General features: G+C 36.1%; 1 protein-coding gene across 7 annotated transcripts in view; it reads left to right on the top strand.

The window, feature by feature from the left end:
- The window catches only part of PDLIM5 (PDZ and LIM domain 5), a 215,279-nt gene that overhangs the window by 124,317 nt on the left and 72,817 nt on the right, over window positions 1-18,145 (top strand). For 2 of the 7 annotated variants that reach the window (XM_087434606.1, XM_087434609.1), the window contains exon 8: window positions 507-15,101. The exons of the other annotated variants lie outside the window; for them this stretch is intronic. In XM_087434606.1, the coding sequence (XP_087290732.1) occupies window positions 507-600 (94 nt within the window). In that variant the 3' untranslated portion in view covers window positions 601-15,101. Of the gene's footprint in view, window positions 1-506; window positions 15,102-18,145 lie in introns of those variants that run through there. 7 annotated transcript variants of the gene reach the window in all.

Here is an 18,145-nt window from a genome sequence, read left to right on the forward strand (position 1 = left end):
GAATGGTCTCAATGTATTTTTTCACATTTTCAAGTGTAATGATACGGCATTTTGTCTTTGCAACTAGAAGCTAAGCATTTAACTTTGGTGCCTTTTGTGGGACTTAGATGTATGACTTACAGATTTTTAAATTAGTAAATACCATGTGGATTTTCTCCCTCAGGCTTATTTTCTTTCGTATTGCAATAAGTGGGTGGCAGGGTGTATCTGAGGGTGCTTCGCTAACACTGCAGATCTCTGTGAATGAGTTCAATGTGTTGTCTTGCAGTCACTTCATTTTGGGCATAAAAATTGATGTTTCCAAGAAGGCTCTATGAATTAATTTCTGTATTTCTAAAAATGCTCTACCCTTAAAATCGTTGCTATTAAATAAAACAGCTATGTGAAATTAAGCTTTTATAAGGCATGTTTTCTGCATGATAAACTTAGAAACTTTTCTTTCTCTTTCTTATGACTCTTCTATCACTTTTCTTTTCTTTTCTTTTCTTTTTTTTTTATTTCCACAGGGAAAAGATACCCCTTCACGTCTTTAGTCCCAAATACACAAAATTACGTGACTGGCACCATGAAGTTTCAGCACGTGCTCTTAACGTACAGTGATTTATGAGCCTTGCTCCCCCAAGCAGCCAGCACATACCTTTTCATTCACTTTTTTTTCCACCTTCATAGAAAAATCTGTATTAAATTTGCCCTATGAAAAATAGAACTTTTTCTACACTCTTCTAACCATTTCCTGCTGTTGTGAAAATGAGGAGGATGAACATGTTCTGTGCTAGTAGGTAGCTCACCAATGTTAAACTAAGAGAGCAAATTAAGGGACTAGATCTATTCAGTGGATTTACATCTGTTTCCATTGTTATTAGGGTAGTGACTTTGGAAAAGGAATTCTTTTCGTAAGTTGAATTTGGTTGGTCGTTTGAAGCAGAGGTGGATGAGCCAATACTGTCCTTGTCTAATTTGGAAAATACTTTCATTATGTTACTACATTTTCCAAGATTACTTTTAAGTTTATTATTATGTAATGTTCTAAGTGGGTTGTAAATTATTCTAAAGTAAACAAATAGGAGGCAAGACAAAACAGAGAAGACTTTATTAGAATAGACTTCATTATAGATTTGGGTGTCTTTTGAAGCAGGTAGTATTCAGGATGGCTATGTGAAGAGAAGGAGGCTCAGATTTGGCTCCTTAAAAAGGAAAAGAAGAGAATTCTGCCCCAATTTGCAATGGGGAAATACAGTGTTCTTTTGGTTGGTTAGTTTCAAAAATCCTATTTTCTACCAAAGGAAATATTTCTAAGCTGGTGGATCTTTTTAGGGTATAGACAACTTCTAGGCATTAACTAGTAAGATATAGAAAAAATAGCTTTGTTTTGTTTCTAAATTAGAGGAAATGAACATAAAATAAAATGCAATATGAATGATTCTTCATGCGACACCAGAGAAATATTTTACTTAGTGATATAAACTATTTTGTGTTGCTGCTGTTCCTAGGAAGCTCTATTTGGGGCAATACATGCAAGCTAAATATCTGACTAGAAATGCCTTCTGTCTTGTAATATAATGTATTATATATTAGATCTGAATTCAGTAATACATGCATTTTGAAGTTTGGAAACGTATTATAATAAAGTTGCCTTTAACTTAGCCTTGTACTGTTTTCTGTTTCCTTGAAGCTAGTAACAATACCATCCAAGACTGTTACAGTATCACTTGAGTAAAATAAATAATTCTCTTGATGTTTCATTTGGAAAACAATTTTAATTTTGTGAGGTTGCTAAAATGTGAGTGTGGAATATGACAAAAGCCCATATTCGATTTTTTTCCTGCATGGTTACATTTAATATATCATCTTATATGAGTAACATAGGATCAGTTAGACTAGGGCACAATATAGAGTTAGTCTTTGTGTGAAAATGATTACTGAAGGATCTCGCCTGCACTCAAGGTTCCATTTTATTTTTCCATGTTTTCTTCACTTTAATGTCGCCATAGACTAGGACAACTACCTGATAATTTGGAGAAACGAACATTAATTTCAGTTAGTGATTGATTACTGTTTAAAATTTGGCATGCCAAATTCACTTAAAAATAGTTCTAGGATTTATCTATGTTCATTTTCTACTATACTTCATAATGTATTAAGATGTCTTTCTTTTGTTGCCTCAGCTCTACTTCAGATATTGCTTGTGATTTTATGATCCTGACATCAGTCCCAGTTATTATTGTGTCTCTGGCCTCTAGAGAAAAATCTACTTTCTTAGGCCAGGCTTTTCTATACTTAATAATTCTTCCTTGATCTCAAAACATGATGTTCAAAAGAAGATAGAATCAAATTCTCATGAAAATAAATGGTGTGGGTAGAGTAAACATGATATTTTCCACCAAGAGCCAAATTTCTAGAATAACTACAGAGAGAAAGAACTACTAGAAAGAGAGTTTTAGGTAAATAAAAGAATTTTTCCCTAATAAAGACAGTAGAACATGTATAGAAATTTATAACTTGAAATAGGTACAGATAAAAATAAGAATTTAATACTTCACCTAGTTAAAAATAAAACATTTAGTGTCTCATTGAAAGCATAGACTTACATAAGTGGAATGATTCATGTTTGATTATAAGGGTGTATGTTCAGCCAGGATCACAAAAGACATTCCATTTGACCCAGTCGGAGGTTGAATTCCTGTGCTCAATTAATCTCCTGGGACATCTTATATTCCTAGCTTAAAAGCTAGCCAAAAATTATAAAAGCTTCTTGCAAAAATATTATTGTAAGTCTAGTGACCTAATTTATAGCTTGTTTTTGTTTGTCTCTCATATATAGACTTTCTTTATCATAGGCTTGTTTTTAATGTAAAATTGGAAAGTTACTCTTAACAATTTTCAACATTTTTTTTCTTAAAATGTTTTACCAGTGGGAAGATGGAATGTCTCCCACACATTCAATATTTTTGTTGCCTCGAAAAATATATTATTGGTGGAAACAGAAACATACTCGTTTTGTATGTCATTATGCCCTTTAGGAAGTCTCAGATAAAAAACATCTTAGCTTGTTAAATAAAAATTTTGATGGTAAGATAGAGTGTAGCAGAACCTTCTTTTATTCAAATTTATTTAGAAACATAGAATGAATTTATTTTCCTCAGCAAATATTTTGGCAGTTGTTGTGTTTGATGTGTATTTAAAATCATGTAAATGATTAATATTCATTCATTGCCTGCATTTACTCTTTCACATGAATAATTACTAAATAGTGCTTGAATGCCAGGCACTGACATGTGCTAAGGATTCAGTAGTGAATAACAGATAAATACGTAAACAAGATGATCTGAGATAATTGTGTTACCAAGATAGTCAAATAAGTTAATATAAAGGAAATTTGGCTTAGGCGGGGAGGGATTACGTAGATTGTCTGGGCCTCTGAGGAGATGACCTTAATGTTGTCACCCAAGGGAAGAAAAGGAGTCAGTCACGTGATCTCTTGGGGTCACTGTGGAAATGAGTGTGTAAACCCTAAGGTGGAAAGGAGCCTGGCAAGCACTGAACTGAAAGACCCATGTGACCAAAATGTGGTGTATGAGTGGAAGCATGATATAGAAACATAAAGTTTATGCATATAGGCACATGGCTTATATTCTTAACACTATTCACAGCATTTTGAATGAGAAGTTTTCTTATTATCATATCTAACCACTTCCAAGTAAAATTAAAACATGAAGAACCAGGGACGTTAATCGACTTGCTAAATGAAGTCCATTCCCCTAGTTAGTGCCAGCCCTGGGCATAGTTATCAATTTAATGCTTTTTCCATTGAGACCCGTTGAAGACCTAGAAAAAGGAGGCATTCATACAGTATATGTTGGTAACATATATGTAGGGAATAGAATGCCCTGTAAAGCATACATAAAGCCATTCAAAAACAAAACTTGCATGTATAGAAATTTGACATATAATGCTCTATTCATACTTGAGTGATGATTTTCACAATTTAGTCCTCTCTATGTAAACCTGTCTAGAATTATTTGTACTCATTTCTTTCCTTTATCCCATTCAAGAAAATTCCTCAAACTAAGTAAATATTTCCTTGCTCATTCTTTCCAAAATAGACATCAGCATTTTTTGTGGTTATAACGTTGAGAAACAGAGTGATAAATTCTTAGTTTTAGATTCAGATTTGTAACTGACTACTCTCTGCCCCTGAGTTTCCCCCTCTTTAAAATATGAAGTGAGAATCAGTGGTGGACACTGTGATGCCTGCCCAGATACTGTGTCATTAGAGGACTTGACACTGCTGCTGCTGGGTGTGTCAGGGACAAGATAGCCTTCAAGGGTCAGCATCTCCACATACCACTTCAGCTGCAGAGACCCCCTCCAAGAGCACGGCCTTCATGGGGCTGTCCACATGCAGTGACCTGATTGGACAGAGGGGGATGTGAAAATCCTGGTCGTTTCAGCCCAGGTGGGGACAACTTGGAGGCGCCATTCTAGCTCCAGAGCTGCTGTGCGGTCAGCTGAGACTATCATTAGTCCGGTATGACAATTTGATTCCTCCTCTGCCCACTCCTGCTTCCTGTCATCTCCCTTTCACAGGTGTTGGTCCTAGAGGCACTTCGTAATAAGCACCCTCCATTCTGAACTCTGTCTTGGAGTCTGCTTTCTGGAGAACCTGATCTGCAACAGAATCATAATCTTTTAGATCTCAATTTGGACCTCAGTTGCACAGGTTCTCTTCAGTGTGGTCCTTTATTCATCTTCTCATCACTCTCTTTGTCGCTTCTCATCCCTTCTCCTTAAATCTTCAGCCCAGACCATAGACACCATTTGGGAAATCTTTTTTTTTTTTTTTATGAGGGAGATCAGCTCTGAGCTAACATCTATTGCCAATCCTCCTCCTTTTTTTTCCCCCTTTTTCTCCCCCAAAGCCCCAGTAGATAGTTGTATGTCATAGCTGCACATCCTTCTAGTTGCTGTATGTGGGACGCGGCCTCAGCATGGCTGGAGAAGCGGTGCGTCGGTGCGCGTCTGGATCCAAACCCGGGCTGCCAGTAGCAGAGCGCGCGCACTTAACCGCTAAGCCACGGGGCCAGCCCTGTAGGGAAATCACTGAAGTGAAAGATCAGGTAAGGGCAGCCTGAAAGGTGTGTGGAAGTCAAAAGGAAGATGCGTATACTTTTCTTTGCCTCAAGTAAAGGTTGTTTATTTATTGATTGCATCAGAAGCATCCTGGGAGTAATGAGTAGGTAAAGGTATTTGGAAATCAAATCTAGTCAGGGCTAAATGAATGATGCAGTGAATGAAAATCTTCAAAATAGAAAATTCAGATTAACTGGGTAAATGTAATAAACACTTGTAACTGCTAAGCAGCACTTAATAAAATATTATGATTTTGTGTATTATAATTTTCCATATGCAACAAACTAGAATCAAATGTATTAGCTGTTTAATCAGTCACTTAATAAATTTTATTTGAACACCTCTGCCATTTTCTTCACAAACTTTTAGTTTACCTCTAGTTCTCTTCTGGGGGAGGTGCTGCTTGGAGTAGCCTTTGGAAATGTGTAGGAGTATAATATCTGTATTATTATTACAGATCTTACAAGGTCAGGAGGGTGCTGCGGGGGGCTAAGGATGCTCAATGTAATGCTCTGAATAATTCCACAGATTGAAGCACCTTCCTGCCCCAAATGCCAGTGGTGTGCCAGAGAATGACTGGGCTGATTGCAAATGCTCCCTCTTCCAAGGTTTTCTAATTTCTTCCTAAAGCTCCAACCGCAGTCTGACCCACAGTGCACCACCCCACCCTCCACAGGAGGAATGATCTTCTGAAGTAACATCCTGTATCATTTTTACCTGTCTGTGGGCACCTCCTTTTCTAATCTGTGTTATGGATATTTGTCTACATGTCCCAAATCTCCAACTAGAGTTTGTGCTTTTGGAAGACAAGAGTCTTCGTATAATCATATAAATTGGAAGGAAAAGGCATTTTAATAGGCATGATATTTCTTCCTGGATGCAACTGTAGATGTATAAGTAAAGATCTATACATTCATTCTATAAACCCATATATATAAATGGACATTTATGTAGAAGTATATTTATAAATATAATATAAAAATATAAATATACAAATTCAATTTGAAAGTGAGTATTAGGATTGTAAGATTCATCTCTGGTAAACTGCTTCTTAAATTAGAAATATACTGTATTAGCTCAGGCTGCCATAACAAGATACCACAGACTTGGTGGCTTAAACAACAGAAATTTATTTTCTCACGGTTTTGGAAGCTAGAAGTCCAAGATTAAGATGCTAGCAGAGTTAGTTTCTGGTGAGGCCTCTCTGTCTGGCATGCAGATGGCTGCCTTCCTGCTGTGTCCTCACGTGACCTTTCTTCTATTCACACGCGAAGAGAGTGAGCTCTGGTGTCTCTTCCTCTTCTTCTAAGGAAGCCAATCTTATTAGGATTAGGGGCCCACTGTTATGCCTCACTTAACCTTAATTACCTCTTTATAAGCCCTATCTCAAAATACTGTCACATTGGGGGTTAAGGCTTCATCTTATGAATTTGGAGGGGGCGGGAGGACACACAATTCAGTCCATAACATACACAGCTGCCTTTCTGTACTAATACTCAATTTGACAGATTAGCGTCTAAAAAAAAACTTATTGTTAAGTAGAGTCACTGACTTGGATTCAGTTGGAAGCATTGTAGCTATGTTGTGGTGCCTCCTTTTCTACTTTAGATGACACATATTTGTCTCCATGTCTTATATCCCCAACTAGAGTATAAGCTCTTTGAACATAAGAGTTTTAGTATCCCCACCACATTTGGCACTAACTAGCACTAACTAATGGTTACTAATTGTATATTATTGCATATTTCTCCAACTCCCTAGTTGTTGAATCTTAGAGAAATTGTTTACAGCATAGTATACATGACTTTTTATTAAATATAAATTCAATATAAGGTCAAATTTTCATAAAAATATCAAGACATTAATATCTATACTGAAGGTAAAATGGAACCATACCTAAGTTGCTGGAAAAGAAAGTTATTGTGCTTTCAGTAATCTAATGGGCACAAAGTTGACACTTTTCCCTTGATATTATCTGTTTGTTAAATAGTTGTGGAAGATTTTTTTTTTTAATTAATGGAAATTCATTTCTTAATCCATCTTCCCTTGGTGTTTTTGGTCTGTTTCAACATGGATAGCTCAATGGCTCCTGTGACAAGACGATACCTGACTAATTGTAGAAACAGGTCTATGAGATGCTTAGTGTTCTGATGGGAAAAACTAACAGAAATAATTTTATCTTTGCTAAGGACATGTTTGAAGGTGGGTCTAATCTACAACATTGATTAAAAGAAAGCAACAGCCATATTATCAGTAACATATTAATAATGGAAAGCTGATAATAATATGTGGCTTACCAGGATAGAAAATTCTGGTAGGCCATAGAAAATTTCATTGAAAGATAATTCTTTTAAAAACATACACCTAAAATATATCCTTTGAAATATTATCAAGTTCCATACAATTTAAGTTAAAAGGTGATTTTTTTTTTAATTTTTTTAAAGATTTTATTTATTTATTTTTCCCCCCAAAGCCCCAGTAGATAGTTGTATGTCACAGCTGCACAACCTTCTAGTTGCTGTATGTGGGACGCGGCCTCAACGTGGCCAGAGAAGCGGTGCGTCTGTGCGCGCCCGGGATCCGAACCTGGGCCCCCAGGAGTGGAGTGCGCGCACTTAACCGCTAAGCCATGGGGCCGGCCCCATAAAAGGTGATTTTCTTGATCTCACCATTTTCTCAGTTTCTATTATGTAGTAAAGTATTTATCTAATAAACAATTTTAAATTTTTCATGCTTAAATAGGTCTATGTAAATGAGCATAAAGTAGCATTTTAGTTTAGCAAAAATATATATGACATTATTGTGATAAAAACATACTTTTATCAGTCTTTTCTTTTATCTCTCTCAGGGAGTGGTGGGTTCTGATTGTTCACACGTTATGGTTAAGAATTAATAATGTATGATACGGATTCCCAATTTTCAAAGTATTTAAAATACTTATCAAGTGAGGAGTGATTGCCTCTCTCTTTAGTAGGAAAACAGTTCAAACTCCAGTCACCAGTTACATTACACAAAACTGAAACAGGAAAAAATATCCTGTTATAGGCTGTCCCAAAGCACTAAGTACTGTCCACATGATTCCTAGCTGAAGGCCATCAGGACAGATCTTAAGTTATTCTTGAACAGAAACCCATCACCTTTGTACATTCATTGAAAATTTATAAAGCAGAAACTACATAAATATTTCCAAACATACTCTTTTTACAGCAAGTTTTTAAAACGTTATCTTCTTCAGATCCTCATGTGACCCACGTAAAGTATATTAATGAAGAAACACAGTTTGCCACATGTGCCCTGTCTTCATTATTGCTCTGTTTCAGAAATATACAGCATTCTTGTTGCATATCCTTGTTAAGACACATGTCATTTGAGTAAATTACCTAAACCTACTATGCTTTATACGCTAGGCAAAGAAATCAGGAATCATTTCTTAGTTTCATATTTTCACTATTTTCATAGATAAGAATTAATAATTGGATTTTCCCAAAAACACAGAACACAAGGCTTCCACAGCATGGTCTAATTTTAAAAAATAAAATGATAGCCAGAGAATCTCTTAGCTGATACCATCGTATACATTCCTGCGAAGTATGTTCACCAACCTGGAAAAAACCCACAGGTCCAAAAAATGGGCATATAATCAAACAATAATTTTTGTCTGTTGCAAAATGTGGAATATTTGTAATTTATCTACTTTCATTTTCTGCTGGTAGGTTATACTGTTCTATGCAAATGCCGGGGTTTGGTAACTGTAATGTAAAGATTGCCATCTATTGAACATAAGTAAATATTACACTTTAGTTCCTGTGACAATAGTACTTTAAAATTATTGAAGCAAGAAACATACTTTCTACCTTCTCTCTGTATTTTCACACACAAATTGTTTAATTATGGAAATACTGTGTACTTTTACCAAATTAAACTAGGAAGACTACCACTTATAAAGATTTTTTTCATAAAAATCCCAGTATTAATAATATGCAAAAATTGACCTTCATTGTCCAGAACATGCACTAAGTTCCTTAGAAGTTGTATCAGACCAGCAGTGCTTCTCTTATGATGCTGTTTGGATAAATTCTTTTCGCTTTACCTTTAGAGAGGTAAATTACACAACAAAATTATTTTATTGAATTAAACCGGAAAATAAAAGGATCTTACCTTCTTGACTAAAACTCAGTATTTAACCTTACATTTAACCAAATGTAACCTTCAGTTTAAATTTTTTTAACTTCAAAAGAAATCATAACTTAAAAAAATTAATGAGGATTGATAATTGGCAGTCTTCACCATGATGGAAGGCTTAATTTTCTATCTTTTGCCACTACTCTATTTTACATATTTCAGTCACATCGAAAGTTTCAGAAGCCCAAGTTTTTCTCCCTTTATGTTATGTGAAGGTATGTTAAAGATATTATGATGGTAGGATTTTATAAAATAAAATTGAAATAATATATTACATAATATAGTATTAAACATATGACAGGTATGGATATATGGATATCTTAATTTTCCTCTTCTTAGTCAAATTAAAGAATTCTCTTTTCAAATTACATTAATCTTAAAAGAAGTCTGAGCTGTCCATGTGTCCTATTTTGTATTTCTCTATTTTTATATCTATTCACAGGTGCTATGTGTTGAGTGTTGCTTCCATGTCCAACCTTGTGATAGGCGCTCATCTCCTGGATGCACCTAGTTAATGACCCTGGAGAGTCTGTATTCACTTCTTGAACAGAAGAATGTGTTAAAGCTAGGATGACACTTATGTAGTTTTTGAGTCAGTGGTACACATTTATTTGTCTTTTCACATACTTTATTCCTTATCCTGATATCCTAGTAATTCATAAGAAAAAAAAATGTTTGAAAATAAATTTCTGAAAGATTTTAATGGCATCAGGTAGTTGTACAGCACTGGTTAGATAATGGGTGAATTTGAAGTTTTAATACAGAGAAGCAACACTTTTAAACAGACTTGGTGGACTCCCACTTACCTTTTGCTTACAGCAGTGGAATCCAGTATCTCTTGTTAAAGCAGCAAATCTCTTGGCAGTGATAGCAGGGATTTTGAAGCAGTTCCACATACAAGTTAAGAAAATGTACATCACACACACAAAAATCATTTAAATGTGAAAGATAAAACAACCAGGCAATATTAATTCAAGAGATAAAAGAGCAAAAAACTAAAGTGGTATTGTCAAGGGTTATTATGAAATTAATAAATGCTCATTGTTGAAAGATATAAACAGCAAACGAAAATCACCCAAACCCAGAGGTAAATACTGAAAAGGTTTTGGTTTATTTACATTCTGGAGGGAATTGAAGCCCCAGGTAGAAAGTGATTCTAAATGAGCTCTCTGTAGCTTGCTGCCTAAATTTGTGAGTGTCATGATGCAGGGAGGTGTAGTCTATGTGTTCCATAACCAGATCATCCTTCAAAAATATAGTGGGAGTCTAGGAAAATGGGCCAAATCTGGTTAAAAAGAAAGAAAGGAAGAAAGAAATTTAATGTGGTTATGTGCAATTTGGATCAAATCATTTTCTCTTCTGGGACATATTTGCGGGGGGAACAAGGTTAACAAAAACAAGTATAAAAAAAATTTAGGGATTTTAGAAGAAAATAAATCCAATATGAGTTTGTCATGTCATGTGGCTCCTAAAATTATAAAGCAAGCAATAGTTCTATTCTGCACTAATAAAATCTCACCTGCCATATTATGTTTAATCCTTGGTGTTAATCTCTGATGATTACATAGACAATCCCAAAGAAAGCGACTGAAAAATCATGGGACAATTAAGCTGTCTTTGGGTCAGAGGCAGTTGTTTGAGTGATGATTTTAGCTGATAATGTAGGCTAGTTTCTTGCCCTAAATCCATAGCTATGTCTTCTTCTTCCCCAAACATTCTCCCTTAGTCTTAGGCCTCAGAGATTAGCAGTGGTCCCTGCTCACATTTATTATGTATTGTATATAATAAATAAGTCCAACAAATGCTTATGAAGTGGTTATTTTGTGCCACTCCGGTTCTATAGTGGAGGCTAGTTGCTGTCATGGTCTTAAAGTCTAGTGGAGCAGCCATGCAATAAAAAATGAATAATATAGTTTTATGTTATGATGTATTCTATAAAGAAATAATATAGGGCAATATGATGAGTATAATGAGGGGAAGGGAGGAGTAAAGTCATTAGACACTGGTTAGGAAAAAAAGATACTTGAGCTGAAACATAAATAACCTGAAGGAGTTAACCATGCAGATGTGCAGGAGACAGGCTCTCCAGGCAGAGGGAATACCAAGTACAAAGGCCCTGAGACAGGAATCAGCTTGGTGTGTTTAAGTAAAGAAAGAAGGCAGCTATGACTGCAGCATAGTAAATAAACTAGAGTGATAAGAGAGAGAGTGAAGTAGTAGTTAGGAGTCAGAACATTTATTGCCGTGCATGTTCTGTTGAAGGCTTTAGATTTTTATCCCAAGTAAGTAGGAAGCCAAGTATAGGATTTTAATCATAGGCGTAAGATTTGATGTATGTTTTTAAAAGATCACTCTGAATAGCTTGGAAAATTGATTATAAGGGAGAATTAATGAAAGCAAGAGACTAGTTGTGCGTATTCCGTTAGTTCAGGCAAGAGATGATAGTGGCTTAGGTCGTGAAGGGACTAATGGAAATGTAGAGAATTGGATGGGTTTGTATTTTACAGGAAGAACTGACACGCATGTGACAGTATTAGGGGGCAGAAGTGATGGATAATGGAAAATTACTGAGTTGGTGAATTATTAATTAAGAATTAATTCAGTTGCTAAGAGTCAGTAAAACTGGTGAAAGGCAATTCAGTACAGTAAAATGACTGATAGAATCAAGAGGTAGAGGGGTGAGTGAGTTAGAAAAAAAGAAGGTGCCTAAAATCCAGATTTTAGATGTGTTATGCTTGTTGATGAAAAAGTAAAGGTTGTGAATTCTGGAGTGTGGGGCTGAGGTATTCCAGGCCTAGGACTTAACCTTAGAGGAATTATCACTGAAGTGAAGAAATCAAAGAATTTAGCAGTCAGGTTATCCAGTAATTCCACATGATAACATTGAAGTCATCAAGAAAGACTGTTGGGATGGGGTAAAGAGGAAGGCAGTCAGCCAGGGGCTAAGGCAAACAGTGGATGAAATAGAGGCAAGGCAGTGAATGGGTAGATAGTGAGTGGTCATAGTCTGATGACACGAGCCTCAAGGGAGTTGGGATTTTGGAGGATTGAAGATGACTGATGATGTTAGAAACGGTAGTGAGGAGGATACTTGCTCTATCTCCAGGTTTATAATAAATGGATGGGGTTTGAGAGAAAAGGAACCTCTGTTTGCAGGGACTGCAAGTAAGGTGCAGAATGATAGAGGGTTTGTGAGGGCTGAGAGAGTTGGGAAATTGATCAGTTCCGAAGATACATAAAACAGTAAAGAAATTAGTCCAGGAGATGAGGGATGACCCAAGGGGTTTCACTTCTGGTTGTGGCAGGTAAACAGGGATAGAAAGTATGATGGGATTGATCTTCATGGTCTGTTAGAGGAAAGTGGGCTCTAGAATGAAGCTCCATGAGGGCAGGAAATTAAAGTGGGCAATAGAGTGTGTGAGGATGCCTGCATGAAGTGGGAATTCAAATAATATTTTGTTGTTGAATGAATGAGTGAATGCAATGAGTGATTAAATGGCAGGCCTCAGGATATCTGATCCAGGATATTTAGCAAGAGCTTGTGTGGCCTGGCTTTTGTTCTCTAATGCTGGCAGGACACTCACTGGAACAGGAGGTGCTATGGTGGCGTTCTGAAGACACCCCATTCTCCAAGGACTCATGGTGGGTGGCTGTTGCATAGTAGGCATTCAGATTCATTTATATTTTCAAATAGTAACAGATTGACTCAGTACTATTTATTGAATAGTGCATCCTCTTATCCTGAATCTGGAAAAATATCTTTATCATATATAAATTCTTTTTATTATGTTAGAATTATGTTAATACTACAAAATAGCAGATTTTTGCCCCATAGAAGAAGCTATTCCTAACTAGTAGAAATAGCTGAAATACTTGATAGGAATGGTCCAGTGAAGAAATTGATGATGCAGAGTGAGAAGGGGCAAGGTGAGTGGTAAGTGCCCTGCAGTTACTGAGGGAGTCAGGCTTTTATCAGGGGATTGTTCCAAGTGATTTTTAAGTTGATGTTACACCTTAAAATCCTTACATTACAGTCATGTGCTGCATAACGAAGCATTGGATCAGTGATGAACTGCATATACGATGGTGGTCCCATGAGATTAGTACCACATAGCCTAGTGTGTAGTGGGCTATACCATCCGAGTTTGTGTGCGTACACTCCATGGCGTTCACACGACGACGAAATCTCCTAACACATTTCTCAGAACATATCCCTGTCGTTAAGTGGGGCATGATTGTATATAGGTATTTTTTATAGACGTAATACAGTATATGCTCATTCTTTACCTATATTATCTTTAGACCCCATATTACATTTTCTCTAAAGGGATGAGGGAATAGTGTAGGTAACCAAAGAGTTTACATAATATTAAGACAGGACATTTAATGATGGTAAAATCCATTAGGGAAGGCAGCAGCAGAGAGATGCATAAGAGTTACGGCAAAGTTTGAAAGGTGTGAAGAAAATAGGATGTATCAACAAAAAGCATTCTTTTCCCCCAACACAAATAATAAGTTCCAGTTCCTTCAGAGATCTCTCATTTTGTTTCCCTCTTTTCCTTGCTTCAGTAAAGTGGGAAGCTTCAAGAAAAATAACTGCTTTGAGTCAGTCCTTTTTCTTTGCTCTCACAAAAAGTAAAGCTCGTTTTGAGTGGTATTTTCATGTTTGACAATTTGCTTCCTAATCTTCTTTTAACCTCTCACAGTCCTCTCTGCCCCCCCATGTGCAATGCAAGGATGATTTTCAATTCTCTTCAAGATGCCGTCTCTATTAAATGTAGAATTAGCAGGCTCAAGTAGTGTTTTTAGGCTGCTACAGATGCAAAGGCTATTGAAATCAATTAATAAATTTAACTTGTGATTAGGAGTACCAGAAATTTCCAGCTGAGGTTTAGTTGATTTAATTTTCCAGAAGGGAGATCATAGGTACAAGTGAACATACTCACCATATGTGTTGTCACGAGGCCAGTGGAAGATACTCATTTTTCCAGATGACTAGCTGTTTCCCTGGCTAAAATGAATAGCTTTGCTATGCTAATGACCCCAAAAGTAAGAATGCAGCTACGATCCTGGTGCATTCCGCTTTCTGCTTAGCAATATTATTGTGTGAATGTTTGCTTTGTGGAAGAGTGAAAATACCAAGGACAATTTATTGTTGTTTTTTTCCTTTACCGGCTGTAAAATACATGTTTTAAGGTTTTTGAATTTTTCCTCTTACTGAAAACTTGCCATGTAGTGATGTAATAAGTCACTCTATTTGATTATTTTATGATATTTATATGGAGAGTGAGGAGGCATTGAAACTTTTGGTTGGAGACGAGGTTTTTATGCTGCAAAAGAAAGTTTCTGCATTTTTTCCCAGATATTTTAAAGGTTAGGCTTTGTGAAAAATTTATTCTTATGTATTTTGCATATCATTCCTTCAAAATATGGATGAGCCAAATTAACATTTTGGTTTTTTTTTTGTTTTTTTTTTTTATAATTCTTTCCTTGTTTATTGCAGAAACATTGGTTTATAACATTGCAAAAATTTCAGGTGTACATCATTGTACTTCTATTTCCGCATGGACTACATCATGTTCACCACCAAAATACTAATTACAACCCATCACCACACACATGTACCGAATTATCCCTTTCACCCTCTTCCCTCCCCCCTTCCCCTCTGGTAACCACCAATCCAATCTCTGTCCCTATTTGTTTGTTTATTGTTGTTATTATCTACTACTTAATGAAGGAAATCATACGGTATTTGGCCTTCTCCCTCTGACTTATTTCACTTTGCATTATACCCTCAATGTCCATCCATGTTGTCACAAATGGCTGGATTTCGTCGTTTCTTATGGCTGAGTAGTATTCCATTGTGTATATATACCACAGCTTCTTTATCCATTCATCCCTTGATGGGCACTTAGGTTGCTTCCAAGTCTTAGCTATCGTGAATAAGGCTGCAATGAACACAGGGGTGCATGGACCTTTGCAAATTGGTGTTTGCAAGTTCTTTGGATAAATACCCAACAGTGGAATAGCTGGATCATATGGTAGTTCTATCGTTGATTTTTTGAGGAATCTCCATACTGTTTTCCATAGTGGCTGCACCAGTTTGCACTACCACCAGCAGTGTATGCGAGTTCCCTTCTCTCCACATCCTCTCCAACACATGTTGTTTCCTGTCTTGTTAATTATAGCCATTCTGACGGGCGTGAGGTGATACCTCATTGTAGTTTTGATTTGCATTTCCCTGATAGTTAGTGATTTTGAACATCTTTTCATGTGTCTGTTGGCCATCTGTATATCTTCTTTGGAGAAATGTCTGTTCAGGTCTTTTGCCCATTTTTTAATTGGGTTGGTAGTTTTTTTGTTGTTGAGATGCATGAGTTCTTTATATATTTTGGAGATTAAGCCCTTATCAGATGTATGGTTTGCAAATATCTTCTCCCAATTGTTAGGTTGTCTTTTCGTTTTGTTGATGGTTTCCTTTGCTGTGCAGAAGCTTTTTAGTTTGATGTAGTCCCATTTGTTTATTTTTTCTATTGTTTCTCTTGCCCGGTCAGATGTGGTGTTTGAAAAGATGTTGCTAAGACCGATGTGGAAGAGTGTACTGCCTATGTTTTCTTCTAGAACTTTCACAGTTTCAGGTCTTACATTCAAGTCTTTAATCCATTTGGAGTTAATTTTTGTGTATGGTGTAAGGTAAGGATCTACTTTCATTTTTGCATATGCCTCTCCAGTTTTCCCAACCCCATTTGTTGAAGAGACTTTCTTTTCCCCATTGTATGTTCTTGGCTCCTTTGTCAAAGATTAGCTGTCCATAGATGTGTGGGTTTATTTCTGGGCTTTCGATTCTATTCCATTGATCTGTGTGTCTGTTTTTGTGCCAGTACCATGCTGTTTTGGTTACTATAGCTTTGTAGTATATTTTGAAATCAGGGAGTGTGATACCTCCAGCTTTGTTCTTTTTTCTCAGGAGTCCTTTACCTATTCGGCGTCTTTTGTTGTTCCATATGAATTTTAGGATTCTTTGTTCTATTTCTGTGAAAAATGTTGTTGGAACTTTGATAGGGATTGCATTGAATCTATAGATGGCTTTAGGAAGTATGGACATCTTAACTATGTTAATTCTTCCCATCCAAGAGCATGGAATATCTTTCCATTTCTTTGTGTCTTCTTCAATTTCTTTCAGAAATGTTTTATAGTTTTCGGTGTACAGATCTTTCACCTCTTTGGTTAAGTTTATTCCTAGGTATTTTATTCTTTTTGTTGCAATTGTAACTGGGATGGTATTCTTAATTTCTCTTTCTGCTACTTCGTTGTTAGTGTACAGAAATGCAACTGATTTTTGTATGTTGATTTTGTATCCTGCAACTTTACCATATTCGTTTATTACTTCTAAAAGTTTTCTGGTGGATTCTTTAGGGTTTTCTATATATAAAATCATGTCATCTGCAAATAGTGACAGTTTCACTTCTTCCTTTCCAATTTGGATCCCTTTTATTTCTTTCTCTTGCCTGATTGCTCTGGCTAGGACTTCCAATACTATGTTAAATAGGAGTGGTGACAGTGGGCATCCTTGTCTGGTTCCTGTTCTTAGAGGGATGGCTTTCAGTTTTTCACCATTGAGGATGATATTAGCTGTGGGTTTGTCATATATGGTCTTTATTATGTTGAGGTACTTTCCTTCTATCCCCATTTTATTCAGAGTTTTTATCATAAATGGATGCTGGATCTTGTCAAATGCTTTCTCTGCATCTATTGAGATGATCATGTGATTTTTGCTCTTCATTTTATTAATGTGGTGTATTACGTTGATTGATTTGCGAATGTTAAACCATCCCTGCATCCCTGGAATAAATCCCACTTGATCATGGTGTATAATCTTTTTAACGTATTGTTGTATGCGATTTGCTAGTATTTTGTTGAGGATTTTCGCATCAATGTTCATCAGTGATATTGGCCTGTAATTTTCTTTTTTTGTGTTGTCCTTGTCTAGTTTTGGTATCAGGGTAATGTCAGCTTCGTAGAATGAGTTAGGGAGCTTTCCCCCTCCTCAATGTTTTGGAAGAGTTTGAGAAGGATAGGTATTAAGTCTTCTTTGAATGTTTGGTAGAATTCACCAGGGAAGCCGTCTGGTCCTGGACTTTTATTTTTGGGGAGGTTTGTGATTACTGTTTCGATCTCCTTACTGGTGATTGGTCTATTCAAATTCTCTACTTCTTCTTGATCCAGTTTTGGAAGGTTGTATGATTCTAAGAATTTATCCATTTCTTCCAGATTGTCAAATTGGTTGGCATATAGCTTTTCATAGTATTCTCTTATAATCTTTTGTATTTCTGAGGTGTCTGTTGTAACCTCTCCTCTTTCATTTCTGATTTTACTTATTTGTGCCTTCTCTCTTTTTTTCTTGGTGAGTCTAGCTAAAGGTTTGTCTATTTTGTTGATCTTTTCAAAGAACCAGCTCTTGGTTTTATTAATTTTTCTATTGTTTTTTTGGTCTCTATTTCATTTATTTCTGCTCTGATTTTTATTATTTCCCTTCTTCTACTGATTTTGGGCTTTGTTTGTTCTTCTTTTTCCAGTTCCTTTAGGTGCATTGTTAGATTGTTTATTTGAGATTTTTCTTGTTTGTTGAGATAGGCCTGTATCGCTATAAACTTCCCTCTTAGAACCGCTTTTGCTGTATCCCATAAATTCTGGCATGTCGTATTTTCATTTTCATTTGTCTCCAGGTATTTTTATTTCTTCTTTGATTTCTTCGTTAACCCAGTCGTTGTTCAGTAGCATTTTGTTTAATCTCCATGTATTTGTGGCTTTTCTGATTTTCTTCCTATAGTTG

The sequence above is a fragment of the Ceratotherium simum genome, chromosome 8 (assembly GCF_057802395.1).
Source record: "Ceratotherium simum simum isolate JZ-2026a chromosome 8, ASM5780239v1, whole genome shotgun sequence".
NCBI classification, from domain to species: Eukaryota; Metazoa; Chordata; class Mammalia; order Perissodactyla; family Rhinocerotidae; genus Ceratotherium; species Ceratotherium simum.